Source organism: Argiope bruennichi, chromosome X2 (genome assembly GCF_947563725.1).
Source record: "Argiope bruennichi chromosome X2, qqArgBrue1.1, whole genome shotgun sequence".
NCBI lineage: Eukaryota > Metazoa > Arthropoda > Arachnida > Araneae > Araneidae > Argiope > Argiope bruennichi.
The window spans coordinates 10,928,044-10,949,981 of NC_079163.1; the positions used below are offsets into that span (position 1 = coordinate 10,928,044).

At 28.7% G+C, this 21,938-nt stretch overlaps 1 protein-coding gene across 1 annotated transcript in view; it reads left to right on the forward strand.

Annotated features, from left to right (window-relative positions):
• The window catches only part of LOC129960585 (carbonic anhydrase-related protein 10-like), a 763,831-nt gene extending 742,614 nt beyond the window's left edge, over positions 1-21,217 (forward strand). Inside the window, exons 8-10 of the mRNA XM_056074079.1 lie at positions 8,018-8,149; positions 14,955-14,997; positions 20,562-21,217. Of these exons, the coding sequence (XP_055930054.1) occupies positions 8,018-8,149; positions 14,955-14,997; positions 20,562-20,590 (204 nt within the window). The 3' untranslated portion in view covers positions 20,591-21,217. The remainder of the gene's footprint in view (positions 1-8,017; positions 8,150-14,954; positions 14,998-20,561) is intronic.
• Positions 21,218-21,938: the final 721 nt, after the last annotated feature.

A 21,938-nucleotide genomic window follows, 5' to 3' on the forward strand; every position in this document is an offset into this window, starting at 1 on the left:
TAGACAACTTATTCCAGTGACTACATGTTCATTCATATGATTTATAATTTTTTACTGAAACTTCTAAAAACTTTGATTTGAATACTGAATACTGAGCGGTATTTGTGGAATACTTGGAAATCATCTCAAAGTTTAATTATTTGAGGCATTTATGAATTTCTATCAATAAAATTGTATTCAAAATACTTCTCACGGTTTTCTTGTAAGATAAGAGGCATTGTTAATTTTTTTTTTCTTAATTAAAGCCATATCTTAAATTTCTGTTTTTCCCCCTCTGCAATTGTGATGAGGAAAATAATAAATCGGTGCCTGAACTATTTTATTGCATTTAAAAAAATAAGTAATAGATTTATATACATTTTAAATTTCTCTCTCTCTCTCTTTACACATTGTTCGATTTCGTGAAAAATAATGTATTATCAATTTATTGCAAATTATTAAGGTGGAATATCAGAAAATTATTAAATAGCAAATGCGACCAATTTATAACTTAATTTTCAGTAAAACACTATTTTGAATTTCTTCCTTCGAATGTACTCTTATCATGTAATGAAATAGTGAGTTCTTAACTATTAAATTACAAGCTGGAAGATCTATCCAATATTCTCACAAAACTGAAATTTTGATGAAGAAAGCAGTAAGTGTTTTCTTCTTTTCTTTTCTATGCATTATACCCATTACCTCCATGAGGTGTCTCAAGTTTCGAAACTAAAAGCAGTGCGACTCAGCAAGTCGGTTCTTGTTACCCCTGGGTGTACAACAAAAGTGATATTTCCTGCTTACCAGCCTATCACCAATGTTGGAAGTGTCTCCGTAAAATGCGGCTTGTATATGGGCCACTCATAATATACAGATTACAGAACCCTTATTACTGGGGTGATCAGTTATCCATATAAATCTGATGGTCATAATGTCAGGTGGTTAATTTTGTTTGGCTATATTAACGTTCCGCTTTAAAGTAGCATTATAGTAGTTTGGGACGGACATAGTAAATTTGAACTTCGCTCAGATGACGAGAAAGATACCTGAGCTGGTACCCCCATCTAGAAACTTCCACACCACAGAAGGGGGAGGACATTTGGCTCCGGCGGATTTAACCTGCACCAGACCCGCTTACACGACGGTTCTTCGGCGGAACTGGGTCTCGAATCTGAAACCCTCCGGTTCCGAAGCCGTGACCTTACCACAAGGTCATCGCGGCCCATAATGCCAGGTGGGGTAATTTTTCAGGAATTCTTTTCTCTTTTAAATCATTTTAAAAAAAGATTTCAGTTCTTTCGACTGCCCGTGGGATTGTCTAATCTTACCTTCTCCCGCAAGCAATTTATATGTTCATCACTCGAGTGGTGATTAGAGACCTCTCAGAGTTAGCATTCAAGGAAAGGGAGATTCTATTGATAGAATGGTATTACTTATGATATCTCTAACTCCAACTTGCATCTAAGAGAAAAACCTCTACTTCTTGTGAAAAATCGCGTGTACGTATTTCAACTAATTCTTACAATGAAATTTTGTTTCCAAGATACTCTGACTTGCACTTTTTCAAACTAATTATTCGTTACCTATAACGAATTTTAACCCAAATAATACAATCAAACATTCCAAAAAAAATTCTGTAGTAGTATGCATAACGGATTTCAAAATCAAATTGATATGGATTGCCTCCATTTTTACCATCATTTAAAGTAAAGATGTCTCGTGCATATCTATCATTCTGTGCAAAAGCAATCCTAAGGAGTACTCCTTTAAATCGCTGTATTTCAGTATGCTTATCTACCGATGGAATCATGTTACAGATTGCCAGATCATTTTAAGGTTCCAATCTAATTTAATTATTTTAAATATTCTAACATAATTAATCATTTTAAAAATCTAATAAAAGCATTACTGCCCAGCTCAAAAAGTAACCAAATCATGTAATTTGAAAAAGTAATCGTGTTACATAACACATTAATTAATTATTGATCTTAATCACATAAAAATTTTAATGAGCAATTGTTGTCAAGGATAGGAAAATTTCTCTGGAATATTATGGAGAATAAAGTAAAATTCATTACAGAATGTCAGTCAGAAGCAGTTTATTTCAGAATAGTTGACATCCTGCCGTCTACAACTAAATGGGGTATTTCCTGATGATCGTACGCAGGGTAAATAGAGTCAGGTAATCATTATAGAATTCTGAAGGTATGTCATAAATTACGTAACTACGAAATTCTATCATGTCAGTGATATTAGTTAGAGTCAGTTAAAATAGCTTTCTCATAAGTTTCAGAATTCACCTACAAACATAAATATATATGAGAAAGAATATACTTATTTATAAATTATGACTGAAATTTACAAAATATGATTGAAATTAATATCAGGTATCTAACCAAAGAAAGACTTTTCATTTTTAATACACTTTATTTGATTGGAGAATTTCAAGTTTAGATGAAACGTCGTAGATTACCCTACGGTAAATCACTATCCTGTCATTGGAAGTCCTAGAGCTGCTTTAAAACAGGACATCAATATAACTAAACTAAACTTAACGAAATATTCTTAAGTAGAATAGAGTTTGATTTTATATTTCCTCAAAAAAAGTTCATCATCAGCGCTGAAAGGCTTAAAATTTAGTTGTTTTTCAACAATTCCTCTGAGGGATTTGTAAAATTATTTCATGCATGCTTTAGTATGTTACTTTTTCATGGGCTTAAAAAATACAAAAAGAGTATTAAGAAAGAAAATTTATGTGGGAAGGAATTTAATATAAAAAAATTTTAAGATATATCATTTTCTGCGGTATTCATTTAGTTATTAAAAGGAGTCCGTCTTATCACTAACTATCACTCCTCCGTTTTCATTAAAAAAATTTTTGGAAGTAGCACTATAAAAGTACTAAAAGTGTTTACCTCTTTGCTCTGATTGAGGTGGGAGATTACATAAGAAAATTTATAGATTTTGAAGAAATAAATGTGTTGCTTCAAAACATTTTAAATGAATAATGAAAAACAATGATGCCACGCATGAAAAGTGAAAAACATACTCTGGTTTCTATAAAGAACTATCACAGAATCGCAATTTCTTTTCGCTTTGCTTATATTATAAAATATAAAATATAAAAATATATTTTTCTAAAAAATCTTTTTATAACAAAATAACGATGCATTTGTAATACCTTCAAAACTCTGAGCAGTAACTCTGATTATTCTAAAATTTCTGTTTTATCGAATATTGCAGAAAAGTTAAGTATGATTTTTCCTCTCTTGCCGTGCTTATTTAGATAATCACATTGGTGCTACATTTTAAGCTTCTAATTTCATATGTTAGCCAGAGTTTGTAAGTTAGTTAGAGTTAGTAAGAGTATTCCAACAAGCTTATTTGATTGAGTTTTACTTATAAATGCACATCATTTTGTATGTGTGCATGTGTGAAAAGCAGAACACTGCATAAATTCGGAATAATTTACAGAACTAATTAATTTTATCTCAACTGCAGCAAGCATATTACTTCTCTTTAAAAGCTCATTTTTACTATTACATTGTTGCAATAATTTACCTTTCTCTCATACATCACAACTAATACCTCATATAATAGTGAAATAACAGACAATAGTCTTAAGAGATATTGTTAATAAGCATAGAAGTAATTTTAAATGATTGAATTATTACAATTATTTATTAGAATAAAAACATGTGGAAAAAAATATTATGCTTTAAAATAGCAAATGGGAGAAAAATGAGGGAATTGACACCTTACAAAGTCTGCTTTGAAATTTACAATAAACTATTCTGTGCGTTAACCTAATTGAATAAAAAAAGATGTGACGGCTCAAATTTTGTCATTGTTTCCTATTTCCTGATGCTGAACTCTTATTTCGTATTTCAATATTTCCATCCCAAATCTCTTTTTCAGCTATTTGCTTCCTTATAACATGCACCTGTCCAGGTACTATATTTCAACTCTGATTAATAAAATGAAGCTCAATAACATGCCTCTTAGCTATTTCCTGGAAACTGCTAGAAATGGCTTCAAAAGAGTTGTTACGTAGAAAAAAAGATTTCGCTGAAACACACCCAAAGATAATACTACTTATGGGAAAAAAATCCAAACAGATTCTCCGTGATCTGTGTTCCACTAGAAAGACTAAGAGCCTTTCCACACTGAGACAAAGACCATCCAGTTGGAGGAGGAACGAAAACTTAATTATGATTCTAACTCTCCATGTCACTTTCTTGTAATTAAAGAAAATACTGACTCTAACAACAATCTCTTTTCGATTATTACACAAAGAAGGTAGATAGAGTTTTTCTTCTTTTCAAAAATAAAAATTTAATGAGATTTTCCCGCTCAGAACTTCATGTGAATGACAGCAATATTTTTTTTCCCCTTCCATGGGTAAAAAATATTTCGAAAAATCTCTTTTTGAGTCTAGATGAAGGCAAATGAATTTTTCGGTTGATAAAGTAACTCTATTTTCTACGCTCAACATATTTTTTTAGTGTTATTACCATTGAGCAGCAATGAAAAAAAATTAAATCATTTTGGATGTCACAAATGAAATTTTTTGCGCTTGAAATTCTGTATGGTCTATGCTAAATTAGATTTCTTGTAGCAAAGTTTCCTTTTAACAAAAACAGGAGCCTCTTCTTGATCTTCCTTTCATCAAATAAAACTGCTCACAGAATTATTAGATAATGTGGAAATAGGCTATTCTTTTATGATAGTCTCCAAGTTATTTTGTCAGTTAAAAGAAATACGCATCAGTTGAACAAAACATCCTAAATCGAAAATCAGAGGTTATATAAATGTTTTTAGTGTTTCTGCTTATTAATGCTCAGATATCTCAATAAAACATAGATCAATAAAAAAATTTCTGTTTAATAAATAATATTGACAAGATTATAATTTAGAAGTAATAATTATAAGTAAAAATTTTATTCAATAAAAAATGAGATAATTTTTAACTACTGTGGGAACAGATTATTAATTTATGACGACACCATTGCATGCTTCCAAATTTTTCATTCGTCCCCTTTTATCATTTGAATATTCTTGAGCAGACACAAAATCTGTGTTCCATAGCTTACAGGTTACCAAACTTTTAAGGTTACAAAAAGTTAAAGTTGCAAAATCCTTACTCTATAACGTAGATTTCTTTGTTTACTTTTTATAATCATATTATTTGAATGAAGTTGTATTTAATAAAAAAAAAATCATAAGCAAATTTTTCTGGTTTATAACTTTTTTTCAGTTTACTTCACTTGTTTTGTTTTGCTTTTTCCATGTCTTTTATTTATTATTCAAATTTGCTTTTAACTTTTATACAAAAAATAATAATTAACATAAATAATTTATCCCTATTATTATCTTTATTATCACTTTTAAATTAAATAAATATTTTAAATAATATATATATATATATATATATATATATATATATATATATATATTGTATCATAATCATTGTACTGCATATGCACGATCCTGATATGTATATATACATTAGCACCAACTCTTTTGAATATAGAAAATATTATAAAATTATTCGCACTTTGTGAATCTTAGATAATATAATACCTTTTAGAAATATGGGGTTGACTTCGAAAGCCTTCATGAAATAGGATGAATGATAATCTTAAAGAGCACCCCTAACTTGGAAAAATCTATGAGATGTTAAGATAAAAATTTCCGAAATATTTTTAAATAGAATGTGTTTCGAAAGTGGGTCCAAAGATGGAAATGAAATTATATAAAATACTAGCCGCCTTCGTAAATCTTAATGCTCGTTGAAATTTTAATAATTAAATATTTTATGTAACTCTTATTTTAATAGCTTCTTCATCAAAATATTTTAAAGCTTCAAATTTTGATGGTCATATAATTCATTCATAATATTATAAAGACCTTCAGTCATAACGTAATATGTATCTCTCTAATTTTCTGTTAGCTCCCGTAGAATTTATGCTTTAAATTAAAGTGGAAATGGTTAAATTGCAATTAATATAAGAAAAAAAATTTTTTACTGAAACGAAGCATTTTTTTTTTAATATGAGTACTGAAAACAGAGTCTCTGAGTATTTAAACCTCATGGGCACTAAAGAATATCTTTCTTAATTTATGTAATATCTCAAGAAATTTTCCACAAAATTTTCTCAGATTCATCATGAACAGATCAATTAATTAAAAATGTTTAGTTTTAAATGCATGAAACTCTAAGAAAATAAACAGAATCGTTTGAATTAATCAGTCGGAAACACGTTAAGCCTTCAAAACCAAGTCCGTATCCGTTGAAAATAGAGTTGTCAACAATCAGAACACAATGCGCGTGCGTGAATTTTCAACGCCAATTATGGTAATACAAATGGGGGAATTTTCTATGCCAGTTGCGGTAACGCTCTGCAGATTAGAATTTTTTTTTTAATTTCTTTTATTCTGTTTTATTTTAATTCAAAACTACTTCAGAATGAATCTGAAAGATCGATTAATTAACAATGTTTAATTTTAAATGCATCAAACATTAAGAAAATAAACAGAATCGTTTGAAATAATCGGCCGAAAATTTCTTAAGTCTAACCTCTTTAGCGTGGGAAAAAAACTGAAGCCGTACTCATTTGACGGCGGAAAATGAAAAGATTTTTTGGCGGGAAAGTTAGTTTTTAATTAATAATTAAAATTCTAATTAAAAATTCAAAACAAAGAGACCCCGGCTGCACATTTCCGACCTCCAAGGTATGCATGTGCCAAATTTGGTAGCTGTAGGTAGAACGGTCTGGCCTGTAGAGCGCCGACACACACTGAGCTTTATTATAAGTATAGATTACTCGAAAATAATCATGAGGTCGATATGGAAATATTTCTATGGAGTAAACTGATTAAAATCACGATGACTGTTATTCACGATTTAGGAAGCAATTTTCAAATAAAACAATATCGTTGCCAAAATGCTATAATTTTTTTTAAATCTTTTATCTATCCATTGAGTATAACTCTACTTGCAGTATTTATAGTATATATTTATGTTGTAACTTGATGAACATTATTTAAATATAGGCGACGCTTGATTTATCGAAACAGGCTTCCAGAAGCAAAATCGTTGGATAATGTTTTAATTTATTAATAATACCATTCAAAATATAATTTTGATAGCAATTATATTTTGTTAAATATGTTTTGGGAAGGTCTTTTTAAGACTATTTATCGAACTTTGAATACATTCACTGACTAAAGTTTTTTCAGTTTTCAAATAACATGTTGGCAAAGCAAAAAATGCTCCGATTAACACCTTTCATTTCATCTTAAAATTACCTTTTTTCGATGAACAAATAATCGAAAATGATTAAGAGCCTTTCAGCATATTTTTGCTTCAATTTAAAGAAGTGAGACAAACATTCTTAATTATGTAATTCTTGAATGATAAAAGAAATTTGATATATTTTCAAAAATAAACGAAACGTTATAAGTTCTAATGTATTCAGTATGAAACCTATTTATTAAAATTCCTCATTTATTGCAAATATTAAAATATATATTATAATAATGAATGATGGTTTCTTGTGTCTTGTAATAAATTAAAGTACAAATTAGTAAAGTAAACTCATCGTACAGGAAATTGTTCTTTTCTTCTGATTTCGCGTCCTATTATAGGAATAAAATTGAATAAAATTTTATTTAATTGAGATCCTTTTTTAAAAAACAATAAAATTACAGAAGATTTTTAATGCTAATGCTTTTAACGAATATTGAATGTAGGCAGTCACTCTTAAAAAATATTAATAGCTTGGTTCTTCCATTGTTTTTCATACTATATCATTGTTATAAACACTGTACTGCAATATTTTCATTTGTTTTCTTGTTTTTGTAATATAACATCCAAATAATAATCCAATTTCTAGCTGAGGATAAACCGAGTCGTATGTGTCTTTCAAATCTTAGATAAAGAAATTGATTTTTTATAAGCTTTGCGAATAAGTCTATGCTTTTTATATTCAAAGTCAAAACTTTTTCCTTAACTTTTGATATCTTTTTCTTGCAGCTTTACATCCTGCGGAAGTTGATGCAAGGTGACGAACGCAATCCTAAAGCACCCCTGGGCAACAATTTCAGACCTCCCTTGCCTCTCAATCGACGAGCTCTCAGAAGCAACATAAATTTCATTCGTCAGGACGTAAGTCATCATTAATAAATCGATATGTATCGTCACCTCTGTTTACAGGCGATACGATGCTCTCCTCTGCCGCCTCTACTTTATCCGATCCACTTTTTCAAGAAAAAATAAAATAAGAAACCTACCAACCTTCTTCGATATATTCATCTGAAAACCTTTTTTTCCCTTCCTTTCTTCCTTCCTCCTTTTCCCCATGCTGTTTCTTCAGCTTTCGCCATCTACTACATCTCTTTATAAATTAGATATAATCTGGGTTAAAGAAATTTTGTTGTAAAAGAAATGCGTTGTTTTCAAACAATAATTCCAAGGATTTAAAGGCCTCCCTTCGATAGAAAACCGATTATCCCTTCCGAGAGAGTGCGAAGCGAAGCAATTGATCTTAAATGACGGCGGGTCGTTTCGTGGACGAGATTTGTTACGAGCCTCACTCGATTTCAACAAACGGAATGCTTGAAACCGTGGAAACGAATTATTACTGCCTAGTGAATTTCACTAGAAAATTTGGTCGCTATTCTTGTTTTGAAAGGATGTTTCCAAAGCAGGATCTCCTTGACTTTACAAATAGAAAACAATCGCTTGTTATTTTCAAGTAAAGCAAGGAAATATCATTTAAAAACGAGACTTTACTTTCAAAAACCAAAGATTAAAATTTTATTTAATATTACATAAAAATGATAATTATATTTTCGTTTACATTTCGAACAAACAAAGACAAGAACAAAAAATTTTGTTGCTATTCTTGTTTTGAAAAGATATTTCGAAAACAGGATCTCCTTCACTTTATAGATAGAAAACAATCGGTTGTTATTTTCAAGTAAGACAAGGAAATTGCATTTAAAAACGAGACTTTACTTTCAAAAACCAATGATTAAAATTTTGTTTAATATTGCATTTAATATAAAAATGATAATTAAACTTTCTTTACATTTCGAACAAGCAAAGATCAACATTTCTTTCAATTTCAGTAAACAGAATATGTGAAACCTAGAAACGAAATAAAACTATGCCTGGTGAATTTCACTAAAACTTTTGTTGCCATTTTTGCTTTGTAAGCCTTTCTAGGAATAAAATATTCTTGGCTATCAAAGATACAAAATAATTAGAGCTAATTGTTGCTTTGAAGTAAAGAAAGGAAAAATCGTCCTTCTAAAAAGAATTTACTCTCAAAAACGAATGCCTAACATTTTCGTTTAGTGTTTCATAGAGAACGATTGTTAAACTTTTGCTTACAATTCATAAGCGATTGACATTTATCTCAGTTTAAATCAAAAGAGTATTTTAAACCCAAGAAACAAATCATTACTCCAGGCTAAATTTTGCTGAAAAAATTCGATCACCATTCTTCTTTAGAAAAAAAATGTTTTCAAAGGAGAATATTTTTTGTTATTAAATATCGAAAGTATTCAATTGTTATCTCCAAGTAAATTGATAAAATTAAAATTCATTATTTAAAAAAGCGTTTACTTTCGAAATTCAATAATAAAAATTTCGCAGTAAGTAAATTTCGTTAATGTAAAATAATAAAAATGTATTTCTTAAAAAGGAGTTTACTTTCAAACAGTAGTAGTTAGAATTTCGTTAAACTATTCGTAAAACTATGGTTAATCATGTTTTTTTATTATTATTTTCATTTGCTCATATCCAATCTCTCTCAGTATTAATCCAAAAATTCCTCGACACTTAGGAAGTGAATTGTTGTTCCATTCTTAATTTCATTAGAAAATTCTGTCAAAAAATTTTGTGAGCAGATTTATCTTAATTTTTAACATGGAAAATCATTATTTCCTATTTTCAAATAAAATAAATGAGATATTTTTCCTAAAAATAATTTAATCATTGCGTTCATTTACAAAAAAATTATAAGTTTCAGATTACAGCTCCTTGAAACAGGTAGTTAAATAAAGTTTTCACTTTCGTTTATTGAAATTGGAATTCTCTTAAATTAAGCGTATAAGATACTTAAATTATAAATTTAAGAAACTCTTTAAACAGAATATTTTGAAGCATGCAAAAAGATTTAAAAAATCAGCAAAAATTCAAAATGAAAAACTGCCTTGGCTGTCAAAAATAGAATATATCAATATTATTCATCTTTCCAAATAAAACAATGGCTATTCGTCCCCCCCCCCTCAGAAAAAAGAGCTATTGCCTCACTTTTACTAATAAAAAACCTTAGTATAATGACTAAACCTTAGTATAATATTGCGTACTTTTTAAAATCGAGACTTTCTAAGTTTTAACAAAATATTTGCATAAAGATCACGAAAAGAATTAAATAAAAAACTATTGGTCCAAGACAAATTTAAAAAATATTTTTTAGTAGAATAGTCTTGAATACAGAAATTAAAGAATACTATTTGTTACTTTTGAGAAAAGAATAGAAAATTGAGTTCTTAAGTAAAGTATTTAATCGTCATTTTCTTATATCAAGAAAATGAAAATGAATGTTCTGTTTGACGTTTCATGTAAACTATGATTAAAATTCGTTTTCAATTTAGCTGAAAGAAATTGAAACTTTCTCGTTTTCAATAAACGAAATTCTCAAAATCTGTTAAGCTGAATTCAACTTCTTCTTGAATTTCCTTGTGAAATTTTGGAATTTCGGCTATCATAGAATTGCACTTTTTAGACAAAATTGCTGTGATTGATTTAAGATATAAAGTACTGGATTTTTTCAACTTTAATAATAAAGATATAATTCGTATTTAAATATTTCTTAAGAATTTTTTACCTATAAGAATTTTATTGTGTAAAACACCGCAAGCAACTTGGAACCGTAAAATGCTCCAGATAAAAAAATTAGTGACATTATTTTTTTCTAGCTCAGATTATTTTTAATTACCCCTTTGACATGAAAATGAGACATTTTTCCATTAAACTGCTTTTGAAAAGGTTACTTCAAATTATAAATTTAGAATAATATTTACTTTGGCATTTCAAAATAACAAAATTTATCATCAGTAAATCTTATTAATTGATATAATTATATTGATAGAATATTATTTAATAATGATTATGAATGTACAAATATTATATCTTCAAATAATCACAATGCTACATACAAATCTAGTCAGAAAGAAAGAGAAGCATTAAGTGTTCAATTTCTTCCTCTCAAATAACAAAGAACGCATAGAATTAAAAAAAAAATAACTTGAAAAGAAAATGTTGTTGTTGTTTTTAATGAGACAACACAAAAATAACTTAATAAATTGAATTGGAATTTAAATCTAATTAAAAGAATTGAACAGGAAATACCTTTCGACTTTTAAGAATCTGGATCAAAATTCAAAAAATTCTATTTTTAATAAACAGACAAGTGAGATTTGAATTACAAAATGAAACTCGGAGAACGCTCCTCGTATCAAGAAGTTTTTAACTGCGCCAGATGGGATATTTTGATCCTGTTCATAATTGATATAATTTTATTGATCGAACATTATTTAATAATGATAATGAATGTACAAATATTATTTCATCATATAATCACAATGCTGCTGACAAATCTAGCCAGAAGGAAAGTGAAGCCTTAAGTGCTTAATTTCTTCCTTTCAAAGAACACATAGAAATGAAAAGATAATTTGAAAAGAAAATACTGTTTGTGTTTTTTTTAAATGAGACAACACAAAGCATCTCAATAAATTGAATTGGAATTTAAATGTAATTAAAAGAATAAAATAGGAAATACCTTTAGCGTTTTAAGAATCTGGATCAAAATTCAAAAAATTATCTTTTTAATAAACAGACAAGTGAGATCTGAATTACAAAATGAAAGTTGGAGACTGCTCTTCGTATCATAGAGTTCTTAATTGCGTCAGGTGGGATGTTTTGATCCTGTTCACAATGCCTCATCGATTAGGAGGAGGTTTAGAAGGGAGCATTTTTGGAAAAACCGTAACTGTTAAGGGATGGACAGAAGAAAGGAATCCTCTTTTCTTTGTTTTCTCAGCGTCTCAGACAATGAAGAATTCGAAATGAAAGGAACGCCTGATTTGGATGGAGAAGAATACAGTCAAAACAGTTGAATATGCAGCTCAGTTCTACTCCTGTCTTTTGTACCATTTTATTAATACTAAAAATAACAACCATCTTTGCATTTTATTGATTTTTGCATCTTTTTTATATTCCTGTTATTTTGTAAATCAGAATGTGTAAGTTGATGCAAAATATTTTAAATTTATCTTCCGATCTCAAATATCGTTTATTTTTAGATTTTTACGCGGAAGTTGAACAAGGCATAAAAATAAAAGTCGCTTTAATTTAGCAATAATTCTCACTTGTATGAAACATTTGTCAAAAGCCATGAATGCATTATAGATTGTCTCTGTAGTTCAAAATAATTTAGCTTATGATAGATTAATGATGAAAATCAAATGAAACAGAAATGTATTTGGAAACATTAATTATACACAGCTCATATATTACAGCTATCTTTTGATCTTCAAATACATAATACCGAAAATAAAACATATACTTTATTTCATTCTCTTCAATAATAAATTCCTTTTCATGAAATAAAATCTGTAATCCAGAAAGCATTTATTTTGGCAGTCACTTGATACTGCAGGTTAACATTAAAGTGTTAAAGTAACAGAAATTATATCCTGTGATGAGTGGAAAGCCTGATAAACACTGTGTAACTAACTCATGAGTTAAAAGTGAAATTTCAATATCTTAATTCAAGCGGTTAGAATATGTTTAATTTTAAGGACACAGATAAACTGAATGTATTTGACATTTGAGATTTCAAAAGAATAAAATTTATTAACTACGACAACAAAATTAATTAATTAAGTTTAGAAGCGCTTCAGAATTTTTTTTCTCATTATATTTCACTTATGAGTGCTTATCGACTCTTCAAATTAAAAAAAAAATTCCCTTAGTGATATTAAAAAATAAAATTTATCCTCAATAATCTTTCGTAGTACTTGATTTTAAAAATGAATGCGTTCAACCGCCAACAAATCTAACAAAAAGCGTGGACTGTTTTTAAGCCAGTTTTCAATAAAGTATTTTTTTATAATAAAATAAGGATCAAATAACTGTAAACACTTTAGACTATTTAAAAAATAAAATTAAAAAAAAACTTTTCAAATAAAATACTTTATTTTTGGCTGTTTTTAAATCTCATCCATAAATTTCGTAAATAAAACTTTTTATCATAATTCTGATTTTTTCCCCTGGTTGAAAACTCCTACATTTTTATTAAATACAAGTGAGATCAATTTTACACTTTGAAAGAAAATAAATGTTCGAAAATCCAGCTCTTACTAAATAGTTCAACATAGGGAGCAGGAAAATAAGCCAAATCAAATGCACCCATTTAACTACTTTTTAATCTTGAGAGCATATGCTCAGTTTAGTTATATTTTCATATCGCCCTCCCAGTTTGAAATAACTCAAGGACTCCTTCAAGAAATACCGTGGTAATTTTGAGTCGTGATTAGACGACGTCTAGTTCAGCACACCTTTCGTCATGTTTCCGCGTTTGGTTTGGTTATTTGGGGAAAGCCTTGTAACTTTGAACCGTGGTCAGATAACGAGGACGAAGCATAAGCTGGTACCCTCCCTCTCTAAGCTTCCACACCAGCGGGATTGCGTTTGGCCCCGGTGGACTCAATGTTCACCAGACCCGCTTACACGATGGCTATTCTGTGAATAAAAGTCTCGAACCTGAAACCCTCCAGTTCCGAAGCCGAGACCTTACCACCAGGCCACCACGAGCTCTCTACGGTTCCGCATACAACAGCAGAAAGAGTCAACCCAACACGGAGCTGGGTTTCGAACCAGGAACCCTACGATCTCAAGTCTAGAAAACAGGAGCACCACGGCCTAGAAAAGAGAATTTGAGAAGCATTAAATGTGTCTAGTTGTTTATCTAAAATCAATAATATTCTTGGCATCCAGTATTTAATAATTCAATTTATTTCAAACTAACCATATTTTTTTCCAATACGAGAAGAACATAGTTTTCATAATTTTACTAGTATTTTAAACTTATAAATATTGTTTAAAATTTAATAAAAAAGTAAGTTTAAAATTTAATTTAAAATATTCACTATATTATTTACAGAATAGGATTCCAAACAAGAACAAAAATCTTTTGTTGCACTTGAATCTAACACTTCTATTATTTTCTTTATTTTTTTTCTTATAAAATGTAGAAATTATTACATTGATGCTTGTTTTCGCTTATGTTGAATTCTACCTCTCTTTTTATCACATTAAAAGGTAAACAAGATTGTACAAAGCTAAATTAAAAGGTTCGCATTCTCAAAAATAAATAATTTAAAGGAAACTCCGAATATTTAAGGAATTGGCTGCATTTATGTCGGGCTATCATTTTCATCTGAAAGTATGCGAATATCGGAACCGAAATCAAAGCTAATCTTGCGTATTTTGTCGATACCTTTTAAAACGTTTTGTTAAAGATGTAAAATACAATAATAGTTATTTGACATGTTTAGGATTGACATGTTTAGTTTCACTTTTAGAAAGCATTAGAATATTTAAGTAATACATTTTGTCAGTTTGAGTTAAGCTACATAGTAATCAAAATATTCAAATTGCAAGCATGGTTGATTCTATTTAAACTATGGACTCAAAGCAGAGAATAGCGGATTTCATCAGCACGTTTCATATATGTCGATATTGATTCGCTCAGTAGTGGCGGCGTGGTCGGTTGTACACAAGAAGAAGCACGTTTCATATCATAAAATTTACATGATTGAAATAAGGCAATTCATTAAATCATTTCAAAACTAGCTAGTTATTTCTTTGCATTTTTAATTGTTTTTTTTTCTTTTAGGGCAAGACATGTCCCAGTATGCGCAGAAATATGCAATATCAAGGTAAAGACATTTTCTCTTTAAAATAAAATTATATGCTGAAGTGAAAATTATTGGAATCATTTAGAATCACAGTTCAACATAAAATTGATCTTATCAAGCATATATTTTATCTCATCTGCTGAATACTGAAAATAATATTCTTGTTTTAAAGAAGAAAAATATCTTCATCACGAAATCATATATTAGATAAGAGATAACATTCATTTTAACAATTGTATTTTAAATATGAGGTCAATAAATACTATACAATATATAGAATGTCAACAATCATAAATTTTAATAAATAAATGACCGTAAAAATTTTGACACACAGCAATAAAAATGTCAGCTCTTATAAGTTGCATTAATTTATGAATTCTGTAATTCTTAGTAGGTGCAAGAAACTATAATCATATGTAAGCTAAACTTGACGGATAAAATTTTGTAACTTATTGAAATCGATTAATTATTTTTCTCCTGTTTGTGTGTGTGTGTTAAATTTGACAAAATTAAAATGCTTTTGAAATGCGATATCTCCATCATAAATCTTTGACGTCAGCTCATGAAACGGCTAGAAACGTAATCGTAACTTACATACAATCCATTGTAATGTTATTGTTATGAGGCTTAAGATTTTTTTACTCTTTTAGAAGTGTCGATTTTAACATGAGCACAATCTGCCAAAATAAAAATGAAAAATTAATTCAAATTACCGAATTAAATGTGGTATCTTTCAAATGACTTCATATTGCACTTACACAGATAGTTGAATAGTATTGAGATTTCAGCACAATTCCATATAATGGCATTTTGCGTACTATTGGAAATTTCATGTTTTCTATATAAATGTTGACAAATTTTGAAAGGGCAATTAACTTATTTGGGCAATAGCTATTCTTGACCTAGCCATCATACTAAAACAACATCAGAGCTACGTCAAAATTACTCAGCTCTAAAAATAATTTATTTATTCCCATAACACAGAATCTTGATTTTCTTATTCCTAATGTTAATTATAAAAGTATTAGTGTTTGATGTAATCGACTGCATTTAAAAATAGGTACATTTGAAAAGTTTCCTTTTTATATATATAAATAGAGCTCTTTACCTTCCAATTATTATCGTTTCAAATGCAAGTACAACAATGATTCATTCATATAATAAACAAATCTGCTTCCTTTTCCATTTGATAGCTCTTTATCCTCCCTTCAACTCAGCAACAAAAAGTTGATGACAGCTTTCATTTACTTCTGCATTCTCTAAATAATCTAAATACAATGTTCGTAAATTCCTCCAATCTTGTAATTAAAAGTAACAGTCATGAATTCGAAAGCTTTGAATATGAACACAAATTGTGCATTTTGGTCTGTTTTAAAATAACGCACATAATAACTTCAAGGCATCATTGAACTTAGAATTCAAAATCTATTTCTCTTAAAGATTTGTTCAATGACTTATTACTTTGAGGAACGTTTCACATAAAAAGGCTAACCTTTATATTTAAGCTACTATATAGAGATAAACAGAATAAATACTGGCTACCCTCTCGAGTCGCCACATTTTCAATACCTAATTTCTAAATCGCTATAAATACTCGAATTTCTAAATTGCTAAAATATTTGAAAATGAGTGTATTATTCAATTATCATGATTTGAAAAAAAATTCTAATTACTGTGTACTGTTATTGTTCACTGTATACTATTATTCACTCTGATTTTGTTAGCTTCAGCTTCAACTTAATAAAGAGGTGAAGAGAAACCTGAGAAATTAAATATTTAAGACATCTCAGAAAAGTAGTGTAATCTCGAATAAGAAAATAAAATTCTTTACTCACAATGCTTTGCGTGATATCAAGATGACTTACTTCATTAACGAGGAGAGTATTTGAATATGGATGATTTATCCTGAATATACTTAAATCTAACTGCACATGCATACAAATACTGTTAGAAGAATGTATATTTGCATAAGTGTCGAAGACATTCATTTTGAATATGTTTTGTAAGTATAGTAGTTTAATTAATGTATTTTTGGCCATTTTTTAAAACTTTGTGAGAGTTAGTAAATGTATAATTATTAACTGATTCCGCCGTTTTAATGATCTATTATCATAAGTATATTATCCCTGAAAGATTTGCTCAAAACCCAATCTGAGGAATGAAAAAGTAATCAAGTCAATAAATTTGCTTTTTAATATCTTTGTAAATTTTGTAAATAAAAGCGTGAAGCTTGGTTGTGCATAGATGAATGTAAGGGAAGTATTTTACAATTTGAGGGACGTATAAAAATTTATTATTTCCGACTTTTTATTAATAATCTCCTCAGAAACCAAAGTACATTTGTACAATCAACCACCTCATTTTAAAAAAAACTCTGAAGCTGGAAGTATACATCGATATGAAATATTTAAGGAAATGAAAGCTTGTTCCACGTTTTTGGGACACCCTGTATAAATTATCCACAAAGAATTAAATATTTTTAGCAAATTTAATTTGTTAACGACTTTTTACGTAAACAATTACATATAAAAAGGTAAAAATTTCAATATTCTTTTTAATGCAATGACTCAAATGACACATCAAAACCATTTTAAAGTATATAATTTTGTGTGTGTATGTTAAACCTTTACAATCCTTTGAATAATAATAATAAGCAACATGTAATCAGATTAGATCAGGTTTCAGCACTTACAACTATATAATATTACTACAACCATTGCTCAGTATACGATCTCTCTCTCTCAATAAAATAACCTTTTAAATTAAATACATGATTGAGTACGTATAAAAATAATGTCCAATTAATTTCCATATTTAAATTATCCTCAAATAAATTAAGCATCTTGAATATTTATGTAGAAATCGTCTATTACATTTTCAATTTGCTTATCAAGTAATTTACAATTCTGAATACGAGTTGAAGTATTTGAAAATAAAATGTGTTTGTTCTCACATTCAAGTGAACTACAGATGTAATAAATAAATCTAAAAACATTCACATGTAGTGATAAAATAAACATATTGCATGTCAATTGCTTCAGTTACCCAAATTTTGCCGAAGGAACTCAAAGACCAAAAATAGTTATACAGATAGGCCGTATTCTAATAATCGAAATAAAACTACCCAAACAGAAAAAAACTTTCCAATTATTCAGAGATCCAAAGAAAAGCGAACTTTTTTCGTCAAAATCTGTCTGACTTTTTGTGATGCATTTAAGAAAGAGGTAATATATTTCAAGTAATTCAAGCGGAAATGAGTTCTACTTTCGTACAAAAAGAAACGAAACAATTCTCTGATTCCATTAAAGACAAATTTAAAGTGGAGAAGAGTAATTTCTTTTGTGATGAGTTGAGAGAAGCTGTGTAAATTGATGTTTGAGTTTTTATTTTTATGCTCGGAAATGGTAGCTCAAACCTTGAGTTTTTACTTTTCTCCGAGTTTAAGTTAGGAAAGACTCCTTGAGAATTAGTTCAGCAAGAGTGAAGTGCTTCAGATCAGTGATATTCACTAGTATTTCTATGTGCGTGCACTTTTAGGGCGTTAAAATTATTTGAAATTTACAGCACTTAATTTCGAATATTTTAAATTGATAGAAATCTATTCTTAATTTAGATTATATTTTATTACAACTGTGCTTCAACTATAATTTTTTTTGAAAAACCATTCTTGATATAGTTCCTATTAAAGTAAAAAAAAAGTGTTTAAAAAATCCTAGTATAAAAATATAATATAAAATAATTGAAAAACATTATGATGGAGATATCCATCTTCTTGCAAATTTACATGTTACGCTCAGTACAAAATAAATAAAATAATAATATACCTTTGTACCATTTTTATCCCTGATGATAATTAAAAAAATACAATTATTATTCTTATTTAGACACAAATGAATTCCACATTTAGACCACATGAGATTGTAGAATAGCCTTTGCATTTAGGGTATTTGCACCGGGGTGACCCACCTACTTTTGGCCAATCTTCAATGTCCCTCTCTTCTAAATTTCTTGACAAAAAATAACATAAAATAAACATATAGGAAAAGACATTTTCGCCGTACATTAGAAATTAAACAACTGCATAGTGATGTAAATTTCTGTCACATGGTTTTGAGAAGATTGTTTGGAGTATTCGATTTAAATTGCATAAAAAATATCACAAGCACAAAAAACAAACCTTTATTCCATTCATTATCGTTTTTATTAGCAAAAAAAACTCAGGTTAGTTATAAAAAAATATTCTAGAGATCGTACTTTTTTTCCAATCACAACAAACAGCGGATTGACAAGTTTAAACCTGCTATAATGATTGTGACATTTGATTTTTTTTTCTACTGCTACGTTCTTTATTACGCAATAGGCGTGAAAAAAGTTGCGAGCAGCAACCCATTTACAGTACACATGTTTTGAGTACAATTTTTTGTCCACTAAACGTTATGATGGGAATTTCCATCATCATGCAAAGAAGGTTTCATTAAAATGAATGAAAGCGTTAATACTTTCAGCTCGTGAGTGAACTTATTATAGGAAAAGATGACAAAATTATGATGTTGCATGTAGTTTCATAGAAAAATAAATGTTTTTTTAAAAATTTTCAAGTCGCAACTATCAAACATTTTATGGATTTCAAAAGGTATTTGTCAATTAATCCTATACTGTAACTGTTATTTACTGTTAATCCTATACTGTATAATACAAATAAATTAATCCTATACTGTACTGTAGAGAAGTTTAAAAACTAACTAACGTTACAGCTTCCTTTCTTTTGACTCTCAAGAGTTATGATAGCATTTAAATGCAATACTTAATTCTCTAACTTTTCAGCTTTCATCAATGTTGACCTCCTTTTACGGAGTATTCAATAAAAATATAAATTTTACTGATTTGCCCTATAAGAGAACAGAAAAATGATCAAAAACAATATATCTAAGCTCCAAGAAAACTGTGAAGGTAAAATACCAATAAATGCATATCGTCGCTGTTTTAGCAAAAAAGACGTATGTAAATAAAACTACATTAAAAAAAAATGTATAATATTTTAATGTAACAACTGGAATCACTAACATTATATGGTACTTTGTGACAGCATATAACAATCACATAACACACGCATCCATTTGACAACACCTAATTGCATTTACCTAAACAAGTATTCTGCATCAATAAAGATGATTTGGTTAATTTGACATATGACATTTTGATATAACTGTGACGATACGACATTTAATACCTTTAGATATCCTCTGCAATACTATCTGAATGGGTTAGGCATCGAATCCCACTTCCGAAAAGGAGAAATTGCTGCATTCTTCTTTCAGGATCTTATACAGTCAATAGTTCTAAGGCTTACATTTCCATGCTGAGTTGCTCATTTTTAGCATCTTCATATGTAAACGATTCTAATAAATTTTATTTCTAGTGCATGGAATATGTAGTAATGCTCCTTTATCTCAAAAATAATTGTGAATAATCCGTGACTCTGATAATGTTTTACTAATTTTTAATATGGATTCATATTGGACAGACTTATAAGGTTCCGATTGCATATTATGGATTGTAAATTAATGATTTTTTTCTTTTTCTAGCTAAAAAATGGACCACACCTGCTCCTTGATTGGAAATTATATCTGCACATGAAATTGTGATCTTTTGTATAACCCAGATGCATGACACGGTGCTCTTTCAAGACCCAAAAGACGTCACACCAAGAGCTAACGATGTTTCCAACTGAATGTTTTAAAAAAGAATCCAAACACTTATGAGCATGCGTTTATGCATATACACTCAAATTATCTATGGTTTGTGTATATATGTATAATTGCACTCAAAGAATAGAAACCTGAATGTTTATCTTCAGTATTTATTGACATATGTTTTATAAAAAGTAAATTTGCGCATTTCTAATGACTTCTCACCATCAATCAGACGCTCAGTATTTTCTAAATTAGAAATCATATCTTAAGTTTCTAAAGAGATTATTATGTTGAATGAAATTACAACAACTGTATAATTTTAGGCTTCCTTAGCTTTTAATGATGATTTATGCGGCTATTAGAGTTTAATCAGTTAGTATTAATCCTTCTTATCTCAATCATTTTTAGCTGCATTATTTTATTCCCCTTTTTTCTGTAGATTGGAATGTTGTATATACAACCTATGGAATACTATGGATAATTATTGATGTCAATATTTGTGTATCATTGCTGTAACCCTAAAAAATTGTATTCCGATTGGAGCCAAATGAATATGTGTTTTATACAAAATTAGATGTAATAAAATTAGGTGTTAAGAATCCTGCAGCTTCCAAACCAGTTATTCACCTTGTTTCCATCATTATTTAATTACCATTACAAACCATTCTTAAAAAATAAAAAATTTTGGTTAAAATACAAATTATTTTCTTTACACATCAGAAAAAAGACATTTATTTATATATGCCATATAATTTATCCGCATTGGTCTGGTTTCTTTATTTTGGATTTGCTTTATAATTACGTTAATAATGCATGATAAAAATGAAAATTTCCTTTAATACAGTACGTCAACTCTTTTAACACATGAAATAAATTGAAATAAAATGTTGCAGAATAAGTGAAATCGAATATAACTCATAACCAGTAGTTCTTACACTTTTAGTACTAAGGTTTATACAAAACTTTTTTTTTTGTTTGAAAAACCGGTTTTCGAATTCAATATTTCCAGAAAACTGGTATTAGCCGGTTTTCGAATTTTTGTCACAAAAAAATAGGGAAAATATTTAATTTAATTTATATAAAATAACAAAAAATGAAATCAATATCAAAGTCAAAATATTTAAAAAATTAAGGATTACATATACATATTACTTACACAAAATAACGAAAATTGAAACAAAATTTCAAATAATATTTATATTATTTTCACTTATTTTAATTTCCCCTAAGAAAATGGGATTTTAAAAAGCATAAAATATCTACTGAACG